At 41.3% G+C, this 22,227-nt stretch overlaps 1 protein-coding gene across 1 annotated transcript in view; it reads left to right on the forward strand.

The window, feature by feature from the left end:
• Window positions 1-22,227, forward strand: part of hs1bp3 (HCLS1 binding protein 3) — a 64,683-nt gene that overhangs the window by 17,625 nt on the left and 24,831 nt on the right. The window contains exons 3-4 of the mRNA XM_078399333.1: window positions 3,633-3,840; window positions 6,457-6,655. Coding sequence (XP_078255459.1) covers window positions 3,633-3,840; window positions 6,457-6,655 — 407 coding nt within the window. The remainder of the gene's footprint in view (window positions 1-3,632; window positions 3,841-6,456; window positions 6,656-22,227) is intronic.

The following is a 22,227-nucleotide window of genomic DNA, read 5'->3' on the forward strand; positions in this document are numbered from 1 at the left end:
AGTTATGCTGCTGCAAGTAAGAATTTCATTGTTCTTCTGTCTTCGATACATGTGGCAATTAAACACCCCTGACTCTTGAATTTCACCTCATCCATCCTAAACGAGTGGCCCATTATTTTTAAAAGAGTGACCCTTTTATTTCAGTATCTCCCAGTAGAACATTTCAAAGTTGAGGTCACCTGCTGATAGCTGAACAAAACTATCAAAGTTTGCATTCAGACCTGCATAATCTCATTGATTGACAGAGTGGACTTGAGCTGCTGACAGTAAAACAAAAAAAAATGGTTCACCTTGAAAGTTACTTCTGTTTCTCTTCACACGGATGTGGCCTAACTTGCTGAGAACATCCTGCATTTTCTGTTTGTTTTCAGAAAACATAACGTTTATTTTCTGTTTTTATTTTAGATTTCCAGTATCTGCAGTTGTTGCTGTTTTAAAAAAAAAAGACGGTTCAAAGTTTTGTTCGTTTGAAGATCAATTAAAAATGTCTTGCAATTGTTCTTATAAAGCCCAGGGCTGGAACATTTCACCACCTGTTCTCCGACAGAACTCAGCCCGAGGACGTCTTTCCTCTTCCACCAAGTGCCTGCTTGGTCATCAGCAGTGAACACCACTATTATTATCCCTGCCTTATGTTCTTTTTGGTCTACTTGAATAGGGTGGGATACTGCTCTTTAAGTTCAATGGTTCTTTTTTATTGTCACGTATGCATTGATTTTTTTTTGTATACAGATCAGTAAGATTATTGCCATACATAAGTGCAATCCTCAATTAAGTACCGAATGCATAGAAACAGCCCACTGAGTCCACATGCAAGAGTTGCCAGGTTTTGCCGCCATTTCCCAGCTACAGCTGGTCACAAAGGCCCGTTGCAACGCTCTCCTCCATCGGGATCGCAAGCAAACCGTCGTCCCTCTCGCCCAGCCTTTAGCCTTCAGCCCTCGGGCTCCGGGGACGCCTCCGGTAGCCGACCTTGAGGTCGCTGAAGGTAAGATCCCTGGTTCTCCTTACCGGCCCTTTTTTCCAGTGTCCGCTGCTGTCACCGACTCCCTCCATCTGACGATTCCCGGTCTTCGGGCGTGAGCAGGAGATGAGCCGTGGGCGAGGCTCCCACACCGGGCGGGTTCCCCGGTTCTGCGGAGAGTGAACCAGGCCTGGTGCCGTGGTGCGGCAGCAGCACACGGCCCATCGGGAGTTCTTGTTGCAGGATATTCAGTCGCTTGTAGAGCTGATGTTACAGGCAAGTAACCAGATTGATTGAAAAGGCAGATTTTACCTCGTTAGGATCGGTCAGGCAGAGTGTTCGTTTGGCACTGTTTGCATAATCTGTTAAAGCACCAGTGTGTTGTGACAGAATACCATCTGCCTCTAGCTTCAATTCCTTCAGCTGCCTTTGTGTAAGGACATAGAATGCTGATTAGCTTTCCAAGAGTGGAATATTATATTCTCTCTCCTTGACATGCCACTGTTGTGAGAAGAGACCACTATCTTCAGAGAATAATGATGTAATTTTGTGGTAGATTCTGGGTAAATGATACTGTGAATTAATCTGTCAATTCCCCTCATGATCTTGAACACATCCCTAAGATCAGATCCCCATCTTCCTGTGCTCCAAAGAATAAGTTTAGTTTAGTTCATTGTCATGTGTACCGAGGTACAGTGAAAAACATTTATTGCGTGCAATCCAGAATAAAATCCTAGCCTGCCCAACCTCTCCCTGTAGCTCAGACCCTCAAGTCTTGGCAACATTGTTGTAAATCTTCTCTGTGCTCTTTCCAGTTTAACAACATCTTTCCAATGGCAGGTTGAACAAAATACTCCAAATGCAGTTTCACCAATGTCTTGTACAACTGTAACATAACATCCCAACTCCTATACTCAATACTCTGACTGATGAAGCCCAATGTACTGAAAGCCTTCTTGACCACCCTTCTTGACATTTGAGTCATTGGGTTAGGAATTGTTGAAGGCTTGAGAACAATGAGAAAAAGTGAAATAAAATGTGAAGAAGGTTGGTTAATGGGATTAGAGAAATAGGATGCAGAATATGCATGATCTAGTTCTCATGCAATTTTGAGGAGCTAAATGTCTTGTGCAGTTAAACCAATACATTAAAGTGAATGAACTTTAAAGCAGAAAGTTTGAAACTGAATGCAAGTGTAATGACAGTAATGTGTTGTGAACATTGAACATAGAACATGGAAAAGTACAGCACAGGGACAGGCCCTTTGGCCCAATGTCTGTGCCGAACGTGATGCCAAGATCATATGACACATGAGCAGATTTAGGCCATTCAACCTATCGAGTTTACTCTGCCATTCCATCATGGCTGATCTATTTTTCCCTCAACCCCATTTTCCTGCTTTTTCCCCAAAACTTTTGATGTCCTTCCTAATCAAGACCCATCAATCTCTGCCTTTTAAATACAACCCAATGACTTGGCCTCCGCGGGTTTCTGTGGCAATGAATTCCATAGATTCACCACCTTCTGCTTTAAGAAATATCTCCATCTCCGTTTTGAAGGTATATTCTGAGGTGACACCCTCTGGGTTTAGTATCTCCCATTACTGGAAACATCCTTTTCACGTCCAAGCCGTTCTGTTATCTCAATTTCAAGTCAAGTCAATTTTATTTGTATAGCACATTTAAAAACAACCCACGTTGACCAAAGTGCTGCACATCTGATAGGTTTCATTGAGATCCACCCTCGGCATTCTAAACTCCAACAAGTAAATATTAACATCTCTTGTGGAGGAGGGAATGGGAATTGAAAGTGCATTCAAGTAAACTGCCAATAGGAGTTTTTCATGTTTTTCAAACAGATTAAAAAACTAAAATTCACACTCCAATGTACTAGTGGGGCTTAAAGGATTTATTTTCTTGCTTTGATTTATATTCATTTATTCTTGAATTTTGCTCCATTCATTTCTCTAAGTTCTGATCCAGTCCAATCCATCATTCTGTAAACATTCCAGTGATCTGAATAGAACATGTGAATTAAAAACAATTATTTTCACTAGTACGATGCACAACTAGAAGTTGTTTTTCCTGGATGTATCTTAACTGATTTATTTCTTTTAGAGCACAAATGTAAAATATGTTCTTTATAGACTAATGAAAGTAAAATAATAAATTCATGAAACGGCTTGTAACAAAAATACTATATTCTCAAGGTCTAGTAAGCATAATTAGTAGTTCTACACTTCTGATTCATTAGCTATTATTTCATAAAGTAGAATTTTTTCAAAATGTCTGGTTCGTGCTTCAGCACTCCATTTGTAACCAGTTCCAGATGAAGGGACCCAAGAAATGTGAGGTTGTTTGGATAATGTTGCAGTCGAGGCCAACAATCTCCTGTTCTGGCAAACATAACAATGAAATATCAGGAACAGATTACATTGTTTGATTTATTCATCTGTCGTTAGTGCGGATCAGTTGCTGTTTCTGTGGGGGAGGAATTGGACACCTATGGTACCCTAAACTTTTGCAATTATCATTAAATAAGTTTGCCTGCAAAGCAGACTCGATGCTTAGAACAATAAATGTATTGTGCAACCCAATTGCTTACTGATGTAAGGTGTTGATATTTGAAAAATGAATCCACAAAGTTTAAACTTTTTATTTTCTTTTAGGTATCCAAGAAGTACAGTGACATTGATGACATGTGTCAGAAGTTGAGAACACAATACCCAAAGGCAAAAATACCGTCCATGCCGAGAAAAGTTTTATTCGTAGCGGAGACTGATATTAAGGAACGGAGAGTTACTTTTGATGAAATCTTCAGAAGTATAGCCAAAGACACAACCTTAGCATCGAGTCTGGCGTTGTTGGAGTTTTTAGGTAAATGTTTGTGATATTGAACCCTGGAGAACATAGTTAATGTAAAACTTGCAATGCTAAGTTCACCAATGTTGGCATGTATACTAGTCAAGTATTATATAGTTTAGTTTCTGCTTTTCCATGAATATACATTAATACCACAAGAAATTGCAGACAGGCTATTGTTCATGCTCAAAATTTATTTTATTTTATTTTTTTTTTTTTTTTTTTTTTTTTTTTTTTTTATTTTTTTTTTTTAAATTTATTTCTTATAACTCATGGACATCATTGACGTGGCTATCATTTAATACACACTTGAAATTCATCTTGCAAAGTTGGTGGTGAATTTCATTCAACTATTGCAATTGGAAAACTCGTTGTCTGAAATCTATTGACTTACGAATTCAGGTGCATAGTGCTGCTAACATTTTAATTAGATTATTCATCTGGAAATAATTTTATTTCCAGTGTGGAATGTGATTACAATCATTTGTGGGTTAAATTGCCTCTCTCTGGTGACTCAACTGGGTACTTCTGTATTTGATTCACCCTTGTGACAACGACGTTTCTTCTGGTGATCACACATGCAAAAGCGTCAGCTTTGTCTAGGACTAGCGCTGACAACATGGTTTAGATACTTGCTCTTCATCATATTTGAAACCTATCTGTCCCTCTTGGGGAAGTGGGTGTGCTTCCACTTCCATCTTCTTTGTTCCAAACAATCAGTCTCTTTCCCTGTCCCAACGGAACCTCCTCACAAACATTTAAATACCAGAGACACAAGAACATCCAGATGCTGGAATCTTTAGCAAAAAAAAAAGGCTGGATGAACTCAACACAGCAAGGATCATCTGTAGAGGAAATGGAGAGATGTCGTTTGGGTCTAGACCCTTCTTCGGACTGGTGGAGTGGGATGGGGGGGAGGGGGGGTGGTGGTGGGGGGGGGGGGGGGCAGACAAACCAGGGAAAGAGAAATGGAGTCGGACAAAGCCTGACAAGTAATGGGTGGATGCAGGTGAGGAGGGTGATTGGCAGATGGACATAGTTACTCCTGGCATTTTGGGTTGGGACCCTTCTTTAGACTGATGGAGTAGAGGGGACAAAGTTGGAAAAGAGAGCTGGGGGTGGGAAAGCGTATAAGAAGTTTTAATTGATTATATTTTTAGGTAAGGAGAAAGAGTAGATAACTGGCAAATATATAAACTTTTGGGAGGAAATCCTTCCTTGACAATAGCTACCTTGATAATAACTTTTTTTTTAAAGTTAATGTATTTTGCGTATTAACCTTTGAATGTTCTTGAATTGCCATTTGAAGCACTGAAAGTAAGCTCTCAGAAGCCAAAATATGATTTTTTCTATTAAACTTAATTTAATGAAGGTTGAATTCTCATTTTGTTAAATTAATCAAGCACAACTGGATTTTACATGATGTTAAAGGCAGTTGTGCAATTTGTTTGGTAACTTTATTGATTACAGCACAGTGTCGCAGGTGGTAGAGCTGCTGTCTCACAGCATCAGAGTCCCAGGTTCGATCCTGCCCTCCAGTGCTGTCTTTGTGGAATTTGCACGTTCTTCACCCACGTTCCAAAGACGTGTGGATTTGTAGGTTAATTGGTCTCTGTGAAAATTGGCCCTTGTGTTCAGGGAGTGGAGAAGAAAGTGGGATAACACTGTACTAGTGTGAATGGGTAACCGATGGTCAATATGGTCTCAGTTGTCTGAGGGGCCTGTTTCTATGCTGAGTCTCTAAACTAAACTAAGTCATTTTTGCTGCAGTATTTTGTTGAACTAGTGGATGGCATTAGCAGAAAGTCTGGGAGCTGGCTTGCTTCTGTGCAGTGGGAAAGGATTGGTGTCGATAATGAGATTAGACTGTCCAAAGAGATATTGCCATTAGGTACTGTGCAGGGATTGACAACTAGGCATAGACCAGCTCTGTTAAATCCAGAGATCACTAAAAGATAAATCTGCTCAAATTATGATAGGCATAGAGAGACAGCCAGTGAGGAAATGTCAAATAAGAGAGGGCAGAGGTTTAAGGTGAGACATGGAAAGTTTTTAAAAGAGATGCGCAAGTTTTTTTTTACACAAAGGATGGTGGGTGTCGGAAATGTGCTGCCAGGAGTGATTGTGGAAGGAGATTCAATAGTGGTGTTTAAGGGGCTTTTACGATGGAATATGATATGGAGGGTTATGGATCGCAGGGAGGCAGACGAGGTTAGTATAATTGGCATCATGTTCGGCACAGACACTGTGGGCTGAAGAGCCTGTTTCAGTGCTGTACTACGTATGTTGTATCATAACCAGCAACTACTGTTTAGATTGGAGATACAGTGTGGAAACATGCCCTTCGGCCCACCGAGTCCACTCTAACCAATGATCACCCATACACTAGAGACAATTTACAGAAACCAATTAATCTATGAAACTGCACATCTTTGGAATGTGGAGGAGACTGGAGCACCTCGAGAAACCCAAGTGGTCGCAGGGAGAACGTACATACTCCGTACAGACAGCACCAGTAGTCAGGATCGAACCCAGGTCTCAAGCACTGTGAGGCAGTAACTCTACCTCTGCAACACTGTGTGGCCCTAATTTTCATTGAATACCGATTATTTTATTTTTTTTTTGCAATAGGAGCAAAAACTAAAGACCCTGGTGATACAGAATTAAAAGCTGAAGGTGCTGCAGACCAGTTGCAAGTAGAGGAAGGGGACTCGGATGATTTCTTTAGTCAAGAAACACCTAAAAGCACAGAGATATTGACATCTACAAAAAGCACTCTGCCAAGCGTGGAGGAATATGAAGAAATATCCGATCCTCTGGGTGTTACTAGGTAAGGTGGCTTCTTTCAAACAAGAAATATCTTAGTGTACTTTGCTTCATTAAGTTATTATTTGGATAAATAGTTTTTTTTGTGTTGAAAGTTGGTGAGAATTCTGGCAGTACCACGTTAGTGGGGTAGGTTCTTCAGCTAAGGTAAACACAAAATGCTGGAGTAACTCAGTGGGACAGGCAGCATCTCTGGAGAAAAAGAATGGGTGACGTTTCGGGTAGAGACCTTTCTTCAGACTGAAGTCTTGACCCATCAGAGATGTTGCCTGTCCCGCTGAGTTACCCCAGCTTTTTGTGTCTATCTTTGAGTTAAACCAGCATCTGCAGTTCTTTCCTACACATTGGGTTCTTTAGCTAGTTCTGTGAACTGATTGAACCAGATAATGGGCTATAAGGTTTAGAACTGTAAAATGCACATTTCTTCCCTTCTGTTGTGAGTAAATGACACATTTGTCACAATAAAACCATTCTGTGCACTAAATAGACCATACAGCACAGGAACAGGCCCCTCGGCCCACAATGTCCTTCTATCGCTGCTCCATCGAGAGTGTGCTGGCATACTGTATAACCACATGGTATGCCAGCTGCTCAGAAAAGGACAGGAAGGCCCTTCAGAGGGTCATCACGACGGCCCAGAAGATCATCGGCTGCTCACTGCCCTCCCTGGACCACCTGTTCAGCCTACGCTTCCTCAGTAGAGCAGGCAAAATAATAAAAGATCCATCCCATCCCGGCCACCGTCTGTTTGTTCTTCTGCCCTCTGGTCGACGTTTCAGGTCGATCAAATCCCGAACAAACAGACTTAAGAACAGTTTTTACCCCAGGGCCATACGAGAACTGAACACTACTTTCTGCACTAGGTCACACTGTTAAAACTTTTGTATTTAATATATTTGTATTTATTTGTTTTGCATTTATTGCATATATGTTTTTACGCACCGTCAGGATTGCTATTTTTAATTTTGTTGTACTCGTTGCAATGACAATAAATGAATATTATTATTATTATTATTATTATTATTATTATTATTATTATTATTATTATTATTATTATTATTATTAATGTCTGTGCCGAATGTGATGCCAAGTTCAAGTAATCTCCTCTGCATGTCCTCATGTGGATCATATCCCTCCATATCCATGTACTAATTTAAAAGCCTCTTAAACACCACCACTTCTACTTCCACCATCACCTCTGGCTGCTCGCTCTAGGTACCCACCACTTTGTTTGTAAAAAAAATAAGTTGCTCTGTGTACTGTGTTTTGCACAACTTCTGCTGTATTGGAATTGCTGCACGCATTCATTAACTTCGGAACATAATGAGCACAATATTTTGCATTATCTAGAACTTCTCAATTTTGTGTAATGCTCTGCAGACGGTTACAAGATTTTTATAGCCCCAAATGCTGGAGTAACTCAGCGGGTGAGACGCCATCTCTGGAGAAAAGGAATAGGCAACGTTTCGGGTTGAGACCCTTCAGTCTGAAGACTCGACCTGAAGAGCGTCACCTATCCCTTTTCTCCAGAGATGCTGCCTGACCTGCTGAGTTACTCCAGCTTTTGGTGTCTATCTTCAGTTTAAACCAGCATCTGCAGGTCCTTCCTATACAAGATCTTTAAATATTTAGAATAAGTTACCTCTGATATAACCTTGTAGCTACCAGTGATTTTGAAACCGAGCAGCTATTTGCAGCTTTTAATTATCGAGCATTTCTTCCATTTATTGTTTGAATGGCAGATGTTATGTGACATAAGAATTATTTGATCAACATTTCATCTAAAATTCTTTATTCTGAAGATGACATTTCTTGGAATCTTTTGGACAGTGAAAAAGACTATTATCTCTTGGCCTCAACTCTATTAAGGCAGAAGTTTGAAATCTGTTGCCTCTGTGCAATCATAGAAAGTGTATAGCACAGTGGGTATGATTCACCCTTTATGTCTACATTGATCCACAAAGAACTGTCCAGCTTAATCCCACCATCCAACTCTTTCAGTGTAATAGCACAGGTCTTAGCTCTTCAAGTAAATGTCCACATACTTTTTAAATGTGGTAAAGGCTTCTGCCTCAACTGTCCACTCAGGCAATGAGTTCTAGGCCTCAATCAGGAAAATAAACTATTCCTGCCTTTCCTCTTGTTCTTGTACCAACTTTCAGAAAAACATTCCGTTTCCAGGATCTGGACATTGGTGGTATGGCTAACCTTTCCTGCCCATCCCAAAATTCCCTTGCGAAGGTGATTAAACCTCTGCTTGAGCAGGTGCATCTTTCAGTGAAGATATTCCCACAGTACTATTGGGAAGGGCTTTCAAAGATTTAGCTCCAGTAATGATGATAGACAATAGGTGCAGGAGTAGGCGATTCGGTCCTTCGAGCCATGGCTGAGCCGAGCCATGTTATCATGGCTGATCATTCATAATCAGTACCCTGTTCCTGCCTTCTCCCCATACCCCCTGACTCCACTATCATTAAGAGCTCTATCTAACTCTCTCTTGAAAGGATCCAGAGAATTGGCCTCCATTGCCTTCAGAGGCAGAGAATTCCACAGATTTACAACTCTCTCAGTGAAAAAGTTTTTCCTCGTCTCCGTTCTAAATGGCCTACCCCTTATTCTTAAACTGCGGCCACAGGTTCTGGACTCCCCCAACATTGGGAACATGTTTCCTGCCTCTAGCATGTCCAATCCCTTAATAATCTTATATGTTTCAATAAGATCCCCTCTCATCCTTCTAAATTCCAGTGTATACAGTATTAAAGACAGATGTGGTCTAATGATATATGTTCCAAAGTCTGGGAGGCTTTGGACCTGGGGGCGCTGTTCCCATATGCTTGAGGCCCTTGTTGGTAATTAAGAATGGACTGATTTAGTGGTAATTAAAACCTACCTGGACTATTTTCCACCTTATTGGGCAGATGCCGGTGGTGTAAGTGTAATGGGCCTGCTGGGATAGAGGTGCAGCCTCTTCTGGAGCACAAGACTTCAGTACTAAAGACAGATGTGGTCTAGTCCCATAACCTTTGCAGAGCATTGATCTGTTCTGTGGGTTGTGAGATAACTTAGCATTGTCTATTGTAAGCTGTTTTCACCTGTTTAGCCAGCATATAATTGCAACTTCCTCCTCACTTGAGATCTGTCTGCCTCTTCTCCAATTGCTTTAAATACACCCCTTTGCATTTAATCCCTGTCCTGATGGTAGTAGATTCCATCTATTTCTCCAGCCCATTCATTATTTTACACACATCTGTTAACTCCTCTTATGCCCCCATATTATCTACGAATCAAACTTTCTCATTGCTGAGATACTTCAGTTCACCTTATCAAATTTGTTCGTTAAATTTCTGTACATCAAGTAGTTTCTTCAGACTTTACTTTATAAAAGAAGTCCAGTAAATGGATCCTTTGTACCTCATTCCATTTATTGTGCTTTCTCTAATTTTGTTGCAGCTTCCCCAATGTATTTCTCTGGATATTTCTCAACTGACCAGACCATTTGTACTTTCCTGCAGTCCAAAGCTTTCTCTCTAACACCTGGCAGCAGGGTGTCCCTCCCTTCCCCTCCTCCTTCCCAGATCTCCCTCTATCTTCCTGTCTCCACCTATATCCTTCCTTTGTCCCACCCCCGACATCAGTCTGAAGAAGGGTCTCGACCCGAAACGTCACCCATTCCTTCTCTCCCGAGATGCTGCCTGACCTGCTGAGTTACTCCAGCATTTTGTGAATAAATCGATTTGTACCAGCATCTGCAGTTATTTTCTTATATATCTTACCATAAGGAGATGGCAGGAGATTATTACCCTGTAAATTCCTGCTTTTTCAACTTCTTGCCTTCAACTCCGGATCATTGATACATGTTTCAAAGACCAAGGTGCTGAGTACTAAGCCCTGTAGGAACTCTTGGGTCTTTCTGTCACAGAAACACTTGTCAACCATTATCCTTTTCTTCCTGTCACTGATTCAATTTTAACACAATAGTTTGATCAGCCTGTCATGGAATTTTAATCAACAGCTTTTGCTAAAAATCCATGTAGACTACATCAAGTGCATCACTTTATCAATTCCTACGATCTGCTCAAAAAGTTGAAATTTATTAGTCAGGCACAATCTTCCCTTAGCAAATCCACCTGTCTGTCCATAATTAACCGATGCCTCCACACTTGTTTCTTCTTTCCCAGCACATACTTTTGTTTGATCCTGGCTATTTATCCATTTTCAATGATACTGAATCTTAAATAATTGTGAAATTCTACCCAATATTTCAGACTCTTCCTGCTTAAATACAACTTACCATCACTGTCCACTTTTGTAAAGAAAGCCATTTAATATTAATTTAAAAAACCCAATATTTCTCTCCACATACGGATAACTTTCTGCAAAACCTTTTGCTTCATTGTTCTTTTGCTCTTCATTCAATCATAAAACATACTTGGATTTTTATTCATTTTACTTGCTGTTTTTACAACCCTCTCTTTGCTTTATTTATTTCTCTTTTAATTTTTCCCCCTTACTTTACCTTTTTATAGGCTTCTGCATTATTAAACTGTTGGCATGTAATGGAAACTTTAATTTTTTGCCTTGTCTTGCCTTTTATACACCTTGCCATCTCAAGTGTTTAAGATTTGACAGTCCTACCTATTTTTTATGATTCTTCACATCAAGTACATGGTAGAACAGTGTACTCTGCTTGAGGCTAGGGATGTAGCAAGTGCCTTGTGGATACTAAATTGTGCTGACTTATAAAGGGATGCAAGTTAAACATTGCAGAAAGATGCTGCCTCCAGACATTTGGAACCATACGATTATTGCTCAAGAAACTGAAAGGGAGCAATTCAATCCTGAAACCACTTTTCCCTGACAGTTTAATTAATAATTATATGGTATATTCATGAGTGCTTAGATAAGAGTAAGTGCTGAGACTTTGTCTGGTGAGGCGTTATGGAGGAGGTTGAGGCAAGATAGGGCACGGTCTGCTATGGCAATTAAAGGTATGGTCTGTTTTTTATTGTGTGATTCTTCCTTGGTCTTCATGCAGTAAAGATGGCAGTAAGGGCAGTGATATGTTCCCCCTGAGGCCTACCCCTGTGGGCAATATGGCGACTTGCAGCTCCAGAATGACCACGTGCGGGGAACTGGAGCTGTGGCTCAATGACCTCGGGGTCGTCTGGGAGAATGGGAGCCGCTTAGATGGGAGTTATTGTGAGGTGGTCGCACTTAAGGGACAAGCCGAAAATGGATGGATGACACAATGGCGCAGCGGTAGAGTTGCTGTCTTACAGCACCAGAGACCTGAGTTCGATCCTGACTACGGGTGCTGTCTATATAATTTGCTATTTTCTCCCTGTGATTGTGTGGGGTTTTTTCAGGTGCTGCGGTTTCCTCCCACATTTAAAAAATGTGCAGATTTGTAGATTAATTGGTTTCTGTGATTTGTAAGTTGCCTCTAGTGTGTAGGATGGTGATTGCTGGTTGGCGTGGACTTGGTGGGCCACACTGTATTTCAAGTCTAAAATCTAAAGACCACTAGGAAAGGGAGCACACAGAGAGTATAGGAATTCCAGGGGGTCAGACACCTCCACAACAAGTGTACCCTTTTGGACACTTGGGGAGGATAACCATTTGGAGGAGAGCAGCAGTCAGGTTTGTGGCACAGCGGGGAAGAATGAAGACAGACCACAAGCCTTTTAAAGTCAAGAGTGTTTCATTGTCATTTGTACCAAAACAGAACAATTAAATTTTTACTTGCAACAGCACAGCAGTTTTATAAACATAGTACTCAATAGGTAACATAATGAACTAACAAAACAAAGTTCAATAAATAAAATAACCCCACTATAGTACAAACAAAACAAAAGCCCAAAGTCCCTAGCGCAATCAAAACAGTTCAAAGTGTAGTTGGTGTTTGTAGGCTGTTGGAATAAGATGTTTTTGAACCTGGAGGACACAGATTCCAGACTCCTATACCTTCTTCCCGATGGCAGGAATGAAATGGGAGCATGGTCAGGGTTGTGTGGATCTTTGATGATATTGGTAGTATTTTTGAGGCAGCATGTCCTAGAGATTTCTTCAGTGGTGGGGAGGTCAGCATCAGTGATGGACCGGGCAGTGTCTACTACTTTTTGTAATCTCCATTCCTGGGCATTCGACTTGCCAAACCAGGCTGTAATGGAACCAGTCAGTATACTCTCTACCGTACATCTGTAGAAGTTCAAGAGGGTATTCATCGACTTACCATTAAAAGCAATTGGACAATAATTATTAACTGTGCTAGTACATTTATGTACCCTAAATAAAAGGGATTTGTTTAATTGTGATAGAGCAGCACCGAAACTTTTGGCATACCTTGTGCAATACACTGCAATGTGGACTAGTTTCTATATCAATTATGTGTTTCTGTACCTGGAATATTGTGGTTTACATTCCATGGATCATTGTGCATGGATATTGTTTGTTGTGCAATCAGATCTCATGATCACATTAGAGTTTGAAGAATATCTTCTGCTAATCCAATAAATACAGCACAATCTTACATTGGCAGTGGCTGTAACTGAGTAATTGTAATATTCTCCAAAGGATGTGTATAAAGGACGAGCAGAATAAATATTTCTTTTTTTTTGCACACCTGAATGAAAAGTGTCTAGCCAGCCAATTGATCCAGCAATTCACAATATGAATTACCTCCTTTAAAGTCTTGCCTATTTGATCAAACTGAGAGTGCCTCATTTATCAAAGTAATGATTCTTTCATTGATCTGTCCCATCTTGGTTAGTGTTTGCATATTGCCTTCTGAATCTAAATCTTTGCGGGGCATGATTTAAGCTGACAATTGTGAGACAATCCTGAAGATAGATGAGCTAAGATTCATATCTTAGGTCTTCAGGAAAATATTTATGTGTGTGAATTATGTACTAATGTCGCAAGTTATGTCAGTTGCATACTAAGCCTGGGGGAGATAACCAAGCAGTATTTCTACAATCCAACTCAATAAATGTGTTAACTTATACATACAACCGATCGTACTGAAATTCATAAGATCCTGTCAATAATTTTAGGGATATATATGACAGCAGAATTATTCATTTATGTATCTGACATCTTGAACAATGGAATGTTTATGACAGCAGAATTATTCATTTATGTATCTGACATCTTGAACAATGGAATGTTTTTACAGAAAGCAAAGAGTGGGGATAAATGGGTCCCTTTCAGAATGGCAGGCAGTGACCAGTGGGGTACCGCAAGGTTCGGTGCTGGGACCCCAGCTATTTACGATATACATTAATGACTTAGATGAAGGGATTAAAAGTACCATTAGCAAATTTGCAGATGATACTAAGCTGGGGGGTAGTGTGAATTGTGAGGAAGATGCAATAAGGCTGCAGGGTGACTTGGACAGGTTGTGTGAGTGGGCGGATACATGGCAGATGCAGTTTAATGTAGATAAGTGTGAGGTTATTCACTTTGGAAGTAAGAATAGAAAGGCAGATTATTATCTGAATGGTGCCAAGTTAGGAAGAGGGGATGTTCAACGAGATCTGGGTGTCCTAGTGCATCAGTCACTGTAAGGAAGCATGCAGGTACAGCAGGCAGTGAAGAAAGCCAATGGAATGTTGGCCTTCATAACAAGAGGAGTTGAGTATAGGAGCAAAGAGGTCCTTCTACAGTTGTACCGGGCCCTGGTGAGACCGCACCTGGAGTACTGTGTGCAGTTTTGGTCTCCAAATTTGAGGAAGGATATTCTTGCTATTGAGGGCGTGCAGCGTAGGTTCACTAGGTTAATTCCCGGAATGGCGGGACTGTCGTATGTTGAAAGGCTGGAGCAATTAGGCTTGTATACACTGGAATTTAGAAGGATGAGGGGGGATCTTATTGAAACATATAAGATAATTAGGGGATTGGACACATTAGAGGCAGGAAACATGTTCCCAATGTTGGGGGAGTCCAGAACAAGGGGCCACAGTTTAAGAATAAGGGGTAGGTCATTTAGAACGGAGATGAGGAAGAACTTTTTCAGTCAGAGAGTGGTAAAGGTGTGGAATTCTCTGCCTCAGAAGGCAGTGGAGGCCAGTTCGTTGGATGCTTTCAAGAGAGAGCTGGATAGAGCTCTTAAGGATAGCGGAGTGAGGGGGTATGGGGAGAAGGCAGGAACGGGGTACTGATTGAGAGTGATCAGCCATGATCGCATTGAATGGCGGTGCTGGCTCGAAGGGCTGAATGGCCTACTCCTGCACCTATTGTCTATTGTCTAAGGTGCTTCACTGAAAAGTAACGATAATAAAACTTGACATCAAGTCCGAGGAGAGGATATTACTGAATCATTAGAAGGATAATATGAACAGATAAATTCTAATGAGGTCCTGAAGGAGGAAAGAGAAGGAAAAGCAGAGAGGTGTGATGGGGAAAGCTTTAGAGATTAGAGACAGGAAGCATAGCTCCACAAAGAGTGAGGTTAAGCCAAGCTTAGCATATTCAATTCTGATTGCAGGTTTGGAAGATGTTTGTAGGTATGGAGCTGAGGGTGTAAAGGGGATTTGAGTGCGTCAGTGGGAGAAGAATCTTAAACCTGAGGACTTTGTGGGTAATTATTAAGCAGGCGTTGATTCCAGTTGAGATGAGTACATATTTATAAAGAATGGAAGATAATCTAATTCTACACCAGCAACAGAACACTATAGAACACCTCTTGGACTTGTTTTTCTAATTGTATTTTACACAGATCTTTTACTTTTGCACAGTCATTTTTATTTTATTGTCTGAAGAATTTGTGTGTAATTCAGGTATAATTTAATGTTTTTGAGTGTCTGTCTACTATTTACCTGTGATACTGCTGTAGAGTAACTTTACACATGCTTCTGGAAATATTACTTGTTAATGTAGGTGAATTAATAGAAACTGTTCAATGTGTCAAACCATCTGGTATTGTTCAGTGCTACAGAGCAATGCCACAGCTTTATGTCAAAAATGTGTAATATAGTCCCCCAAGTAGTAAAAAACACTTTTTTTACCAAAATAAAATATAATGCCGACTTAAAGCTGAGCATTGACAACTGAAAATGAAAAGACTCTTGGACAGATACATGGATCGACAAGGTTTAGAGGGATATGGGCCTGACACAGGCAAATGGGACCAGCAGATGGGGCATCTTGGTCGGCATGAACAAGTTGGGTCGAAGGTGCAGTTTCGGTGCTGTCTGATGCTAAGACTCTATGACACTGAAAGTTTGGTAAGAATGATGGTGTACTAGGGTTATCCGGTGGTTTCAGTCTAATTTCAAAGGACTCTCCCATGACAACCTGTCTGTCTCTAGTGTCTATGATTGTTCAGACAGCTTGCATGATGGCTTTAAAACCTGAAATGAGAACTTACCTTTTTGTGGGAATAAATTCAAAGAAGGGTTAACTGAATAGTGGTAGCTCAGATATTTTGAACTGGGTAAAAGTTTGGCCTATTTGAAATGGTGCAATGTGATTGGCGGCTAGTGTAGTGTACGATAATTACAGTGTGCTCTTCTGCGGTGGTGGATCTTAACCAAGCCTCCAGCAATAGATCGAGTAAGCTTGGAGATGAAAGGCAATGTCTGAAATAAATCGTGGAAATGAAAAGGGAAGTAATTAAAGATGTGTTATATTTAAAATTAAAAGGCGGGCATGTTGTTAAACTGTGCTTTGAACTTCACAGGGTTGTATTTTAGGGGGAAGCGATGCACATTTCTTTTCTATTTTTCCTCCTGACCAACTGGCATGCTGTGTATAAGGGTATCGGGTAACTATACTGGGGTCCTAGCCTGCAGGATTAAGAAAACTGAGAGGCTTGATTAATTATCTCATTGGCCCTGATAAGCGAAACTTTGGGTGAAAGTCATTTTGATGATCCTCTGAACTGTAGTGCAGCATCTTTCCCAATGAGCATCCTTGTGCCTTTTGTTGAATTACCAAAATGTGGAAAATTAGCTTTAAAGCAAAAAGATATTCATTGATTCTATTTACCTTCTATATCTTTTATTTCCCTTTCCCCTGACTCTCAGTCTGAAGAAGGGTCTCGACCCGAAACTTCACCTATTTTCTTCAGAGATGCTGCCTGACCCGCAGAGTTACTCCAGCTTTTTGTGTCTATCTAAACCAGTTTAGGTTTATCCAAACCAGTTTTGTTCAAAGTTCAGATTTAAAGAGAATTACTGTTTTGCAGACGGCATATTGAAAATGCTGCACTTAAGCTTAATTACTATTCCTTTTTTAAAAATAGTTAATTTGTAAAGCTTTTAACTTAAAAAAATTAATCGTTTTCAAATTATGTCTGAATGTTCCCGAAATCGTGTAAAAAGCTTATGCTATTGTCAAGTGGCAACGGGAGCCTGGGTGGCGGTGGAATGTGAGGGGGGCCGGGGAAGATAATGGCGGACCCGACATGGGGGAACCGCTGTGAGGGACAGTGGGAGAACAAAGGGGGACCCATTGTGGGTGGGGAGGGGGGGGGGGGGTACTCTAGTTTAGAATCCTCAGTCCAGGGGAAAAGTCTGTGTTTGTTTGTTTGTTTGTTTGTTCCGGTGAAGGCGCTGTGCACACGGCAGCCAGACAACAGTCGCATGTCTTTTTCTTTTTTTGTACCTTTAATTTCAAGTTTTTGTGTACCTTGTGTGTTGTGATTGTTGGCAGACCAATTTCCCTCCGGGGATGAATAAAGTTTTATCGTATCATCGTAAGTTTGATAACTGACCAAAGACCTGTGAGTTGCCTGTCACAGATTTTGTTACAGGAAGTATTTGGAGTATTGTGGTGAATACAGAGTCTTTTACCCAGAGTAGGGGAATCAAGAACCAGAGGACATGACTTTAAGGTGAGATGGGAAAAATGTAATGGGAACCTGAGGGGTCACTTTTTCACACACAGGGTGGTGAGTATATGGAACGAGCTGCTAGAAGAGGTAGTTGAGGCAGGTACCATAACAGCATTGAAAAGACATTTGGACAGCTACGTAGATAGGAAAGGTTTAGAGGGATAGGGGCCAAATTCAGGCAGGGTGGGTTAGTGTAGATGGGCACCTTGGTTGGCATGGGCAAGTTGCGCCCAAGGCACAACTTGTTTCCGTGCTGTATGTCTCTATGATAACAATAAATGATTAGCATAGACACAAGGAGCTGCAGATGCTGATTTACAAAAAAAGACACAAAGTGCTGGAGTAATTTAGCGGGTCAGGCAGCATCAGGCAGGCAGCAAATGATTAACTGCAATTTCAATTGCTCTAACTATGTACTTAGCTTTAACATTTTGAGTATAGACAGGTTACTTTGCAGAAGTACATATTTACAATAAGAATACACTGAAGCTGTCAAGACACTTCTGAATATTCAAATACCATTGTTGGGATAAATTAATTTACATGAAAGCTCTGGAAGCTTCTGATGACAGAACCCAGACACCCAAAATATGTCTCCTTTGTTACAGTGCTGGGGATGGCTCCTTGGGTACACAAAGGGCAGACCAATGTCACAGCTGGTAGAATGTCCCAATGACTGGTTTCAATAGCCTTAAAGCTTCCTTGAAAAATAACTTGTGAACAAGTTGTTTTGAAGATTGATTCTTATTTTAATAAAGGTATACTAACCCATAATTCTATAACTCCTGAATATTTCCCAACATCACCATGTTGGGCCCACCGGTAAAGAGAAAGAACTGAGAGGTAATAATGTGCCTTTTGTAGTGATGAGTTCCTAAGCTTCCTTTAAACACACCAGGGCCCTGTTCCCAGGCTCCCTTTAAATAAACCAAGGTTCTGTTTCAACACTCTCTTTAGACTGCACACAGAGTAAATGTTTGCACTTAAAGAGAGGTTTGGCTTAACGTGCAAGCTAATCATCAATAGATCCCATGATGAATCTGTGGGAACCTTATGTATCCAAGTGTGGTGATAGTATGGATTGCATTACCAATAGAAGTGGTTGAAATAAATAGCATTGAAGCATCAAAGAGGAAGCTCCAAAGGAGTCACCACTTGCCCATCTGTGGCACAGTTTGTCGTTTCACCTCCAACTTGCAAAACCAGAGTTGAAGTATGTTGTCCATGATCCTGAGGAATTGCCTGAGAAGAAGTCATAAAAAAAGAAAGTAAAACTCTAATAACTTGTTACCCTGTTGTTCAGAAATCCTGATGGTTTGGTATCTGTTTCTCTGGAACCACGTTCCCAGGCTTTCTTTAAGCACACTGGGACCTTGTTATCCCCCCCCCCCCCCCTTTAGACACTGGTATTCCATTCCCACATCTCCTTTAAACTCTGAAGAAGATTCCCAACCCAAAACGTCACCTATCCTTTTTCTCCAGAGATGCTGCCTGGCCCGCTAAGTTACTCCAGCACTTTGTGTCTATCCAGTGAATCATACTTAAATTTGTATGATTCACTGGAAAATCTCTAATATCCCCTGCGTAAAATCCAAACAAAAAGGTGAAGTTAAATTCTTTGGTGTATTTATAGTACTTATTAAATCGTACAGTATGGGAACAGGCCATTTGACCCAACTCATTGATGTTGACTAGTGGGTATCCTTCTCTATTGATTCCCATCGCCAAGCACTTATTCCATTACCCTTTATGCCTAACCAATCTGAATGCTCATCTAGACCCCCCCCCCCCTCAAAATGCTGTCAGTGACCCAGCTTCCACCATTCTCTCAGGTATGCATTCTGGGTACTTGTCAACCACTGGTGAAAATATCCTCGGATTTTTAATGCTCCCATAACATATCTCCTTCAAATCTCTTCCCCAGCTCCCCCTTACCTGAAACCCATGTCCTCTATTTTTATTTTATTCTGAGACGACCTAAAGTTTCTTAGAGTCTACCCTATTTATTCCCTTCATAATTTTATATTCTTCAATCCTGTCCCTTCTTAACCTCCTCTGTTCCAGGGAGAATAGACCTAGCTTCTCCCGCCCTTCGCATAATGGAACTGCTTCATATGAAGCAACATCTTGGTGAATCTCCTCTAAATCCTCTCCAACACTATTCCATCCTTTTTATACGTCAGTGACAACAACTGTTCACAGTACTCCATCTGAGGTTGGACCAAGTTTTTATAAATTTGGACCATAACCTCCCTACTTTTGTATTCATTGTGTGACATGTGGCCCAAATCCCATATGCCTTCCTAACCCATATTAACCACCTGCATTGCAATCTTCAGGGATCTGTGGACTTGTACTCCAAGGTCCCTCTGTTCCACCATACTCCTTAAGACCTCACCATTCATAGTCTATGACCTTGTATCATTAGTGTTCCCAAAATGTATCGCCTCACGTTTGGCTGGATTAAACTCGACTGTCAGCCTGTTTCACAAACTCATCAACATTTATCTGCAGCCTAAGATAACCTTCCCTCTTATCAACAACTCCGCTAACCTTGTTGTCATCTCCAAACTTCCAGATCTTGCCTCCCACATCCTCATCCACATTCAAGTTATCTTGTATGTTAGAAGCAGAAAGGGTCCCATCCCCAATAATGTGGGACATCACTCATCACAAGTATCTAATCTCAAAAACTATATCTGATAAAGTGGCTCAGTGCCACAGCTGGTAGAGCAAATGTCTCTGGCTTCGATCTCGATCTCGGAATGCGGTGTGTGCGGAATTTGCACATTCTCTGAGTTTCCTCTGTGTGCTCTGGTTTGCTCCTCTACCTCAAAGATGTGCAGGTCTCTAGGTTAATTGGCCTCTGTAAAAATTGCTCCTGGTGTGGAGGAGTGGATGTATATACGGAATAGAAACATAGAAAATAGGTGCAGGAGGAGGCCATTCGGCCCTTCGAGCCTGCACCGCCATTCAATATGATCATGGCTGATCATCCAGCTCAGTAATCTGTACCTGCCTTCTCTCCATACCCCCTGATCCCTTTAGCCACAAGGGCCACATCTAACTCCCTCTTAAATATAGCCAATTAACTGGCCTCAACTACCTTCTGTGGCAGAGAATTCCACAGACTCACCACTCTCTGTGTGAAGAAATGTTTTCTCATCTCGGTCCTAAAAGACTTCTCCCTTATCCTTAAGCTGTGATCCCTGGTTCTGGACTTCCCCAACATCGGGAACAATCTTCCCGCATCTAGCCTCTCCAACCCCTTAAGAATAACATAGAACAAGTGTGAACGGGTGACCGAAGGCTGGTGTGGACTCGGTGGGATGAAGTGCCTATTTCCATTATGTATTTTTCAAACAATTCAATCAATCTTAGTCCAGAAAATTTGCCAGTGTGGCCCAACCAAAGTCCCAAATAGGTTGGATTATCAGTTTTACTGCATATTGGTGGGATTGACTTGAAATAAAGGAAAATAAACAGGACCTTCGGCTGAGATTAAATATTTTCAGGGAATAGCTGAGTGAATGACCGGTCTCTGTTCAGTAAAGTGGGGAAAAGAATTGTCGATTTTTCAGGTCTTAACCTGAGAAATCAACAGTTTCTTTTGGCACAGAGATGCTAATTGACCCGCTGAGTTCCGCCAGCAGTTTGTTTTTTGCTCATCCATGTTAAAAAAAAGGGAGCACAGTTAGTTTAATTTAACTTGATGCCAAGTATAAGCAATGTTCCGGTTCATGGGTGTTGGTCACTGAAGTGCTTTCTTGCTTTGAGAATTTTCACAAAGCTGCAATGGTAAATGGAATCACTGTTGGCTCGAACGGGCTATTAAAGGGAAATACATCATGCCTTTCCTTTATTTTTTGAAAAGGGATATGAGTAATGTAATTATTCACATCTTAAATCTTCCGTCCCATGGGGTTTTAAGACCAGGGCTGAATCAGAAGCAATGTGTAAAACTGTGTGTTCACAGTCACTACCCACACAGCTTGTGTACTGAGAGTGCTGAATCAACACAGCTTCATCAAATTTCAACCTTAAAGATATAGTTCGTAAAGTTGACAGACACCAGAACTTTGATTTGAGGCTAAATGCTATCGTTAACCACATCCTTCTGCAGCTTTCGTGTTAATGTTGAAATTTTCTTGCTCAGCTAAGGATTTTCTTTCTTCTTACTCATTTGCAGAACATTTTAAAATATTTCTAATTTACTGAGCATACTTTTTACGGAACATACATTTACTATCCTAAAATATTTAAATGATGGGTATCTTATCATATTCGCCATTTAAGTATTTGACAAAATTGTTTTCAAATATTTAAACGGTGGATATGATAACATTTCTATCATTTAAAAATAACTAGGCCAAGTGGACCCGTTGGGCCCGAACCTCTCTTGCATTGGTGCAGCACCCTCTCCTCCCCCCCTTTCCTCCCCCCCTTTCCTCCCCCCCTTTCCTCCCCCCCTTTCCTCCCCCCCTTTCCTCCCCCCCCTTCCTCCCCCCCTTTCCTCCCCCCCCTTTCCTCCCCCCCCTTTCCTCCCCCCCTTTCCTCCCGCCCTATCCTCCCGCCCTATCCTCCCCCCCTTTCCTCCCCCCTTTCCTCCCCCCTTTCCTCCCCCCTTTCCTCCCCCCTTTCCTCCCCCCTTTCCTCCCCCCTTTCCTCCCCCCTTTCCTCCCCCCTTTCCTCCCCCCTTTCCTCCCCCCTTTCCTCCCCCCTTTCCTCCCCCCCTTTCCTCC

The sequence above is a fragment of the Rhinoraja longicauda genome, chromosome 5, assembly GCF_053455715.1.
Source record: "Rhinoraja longicauda isolate Sanriku21f chromosome 5, sRhiLon1.1, whole genome shotgun sequence".
In the NCBI taxonomy this organism is placed as follows: Eukaryota; Metazoa; Chordata; class Chondrichthyes; order Rajiformes; family Arhynchobatidae; genus Rhinoraja; species Rhinoraja longicauda.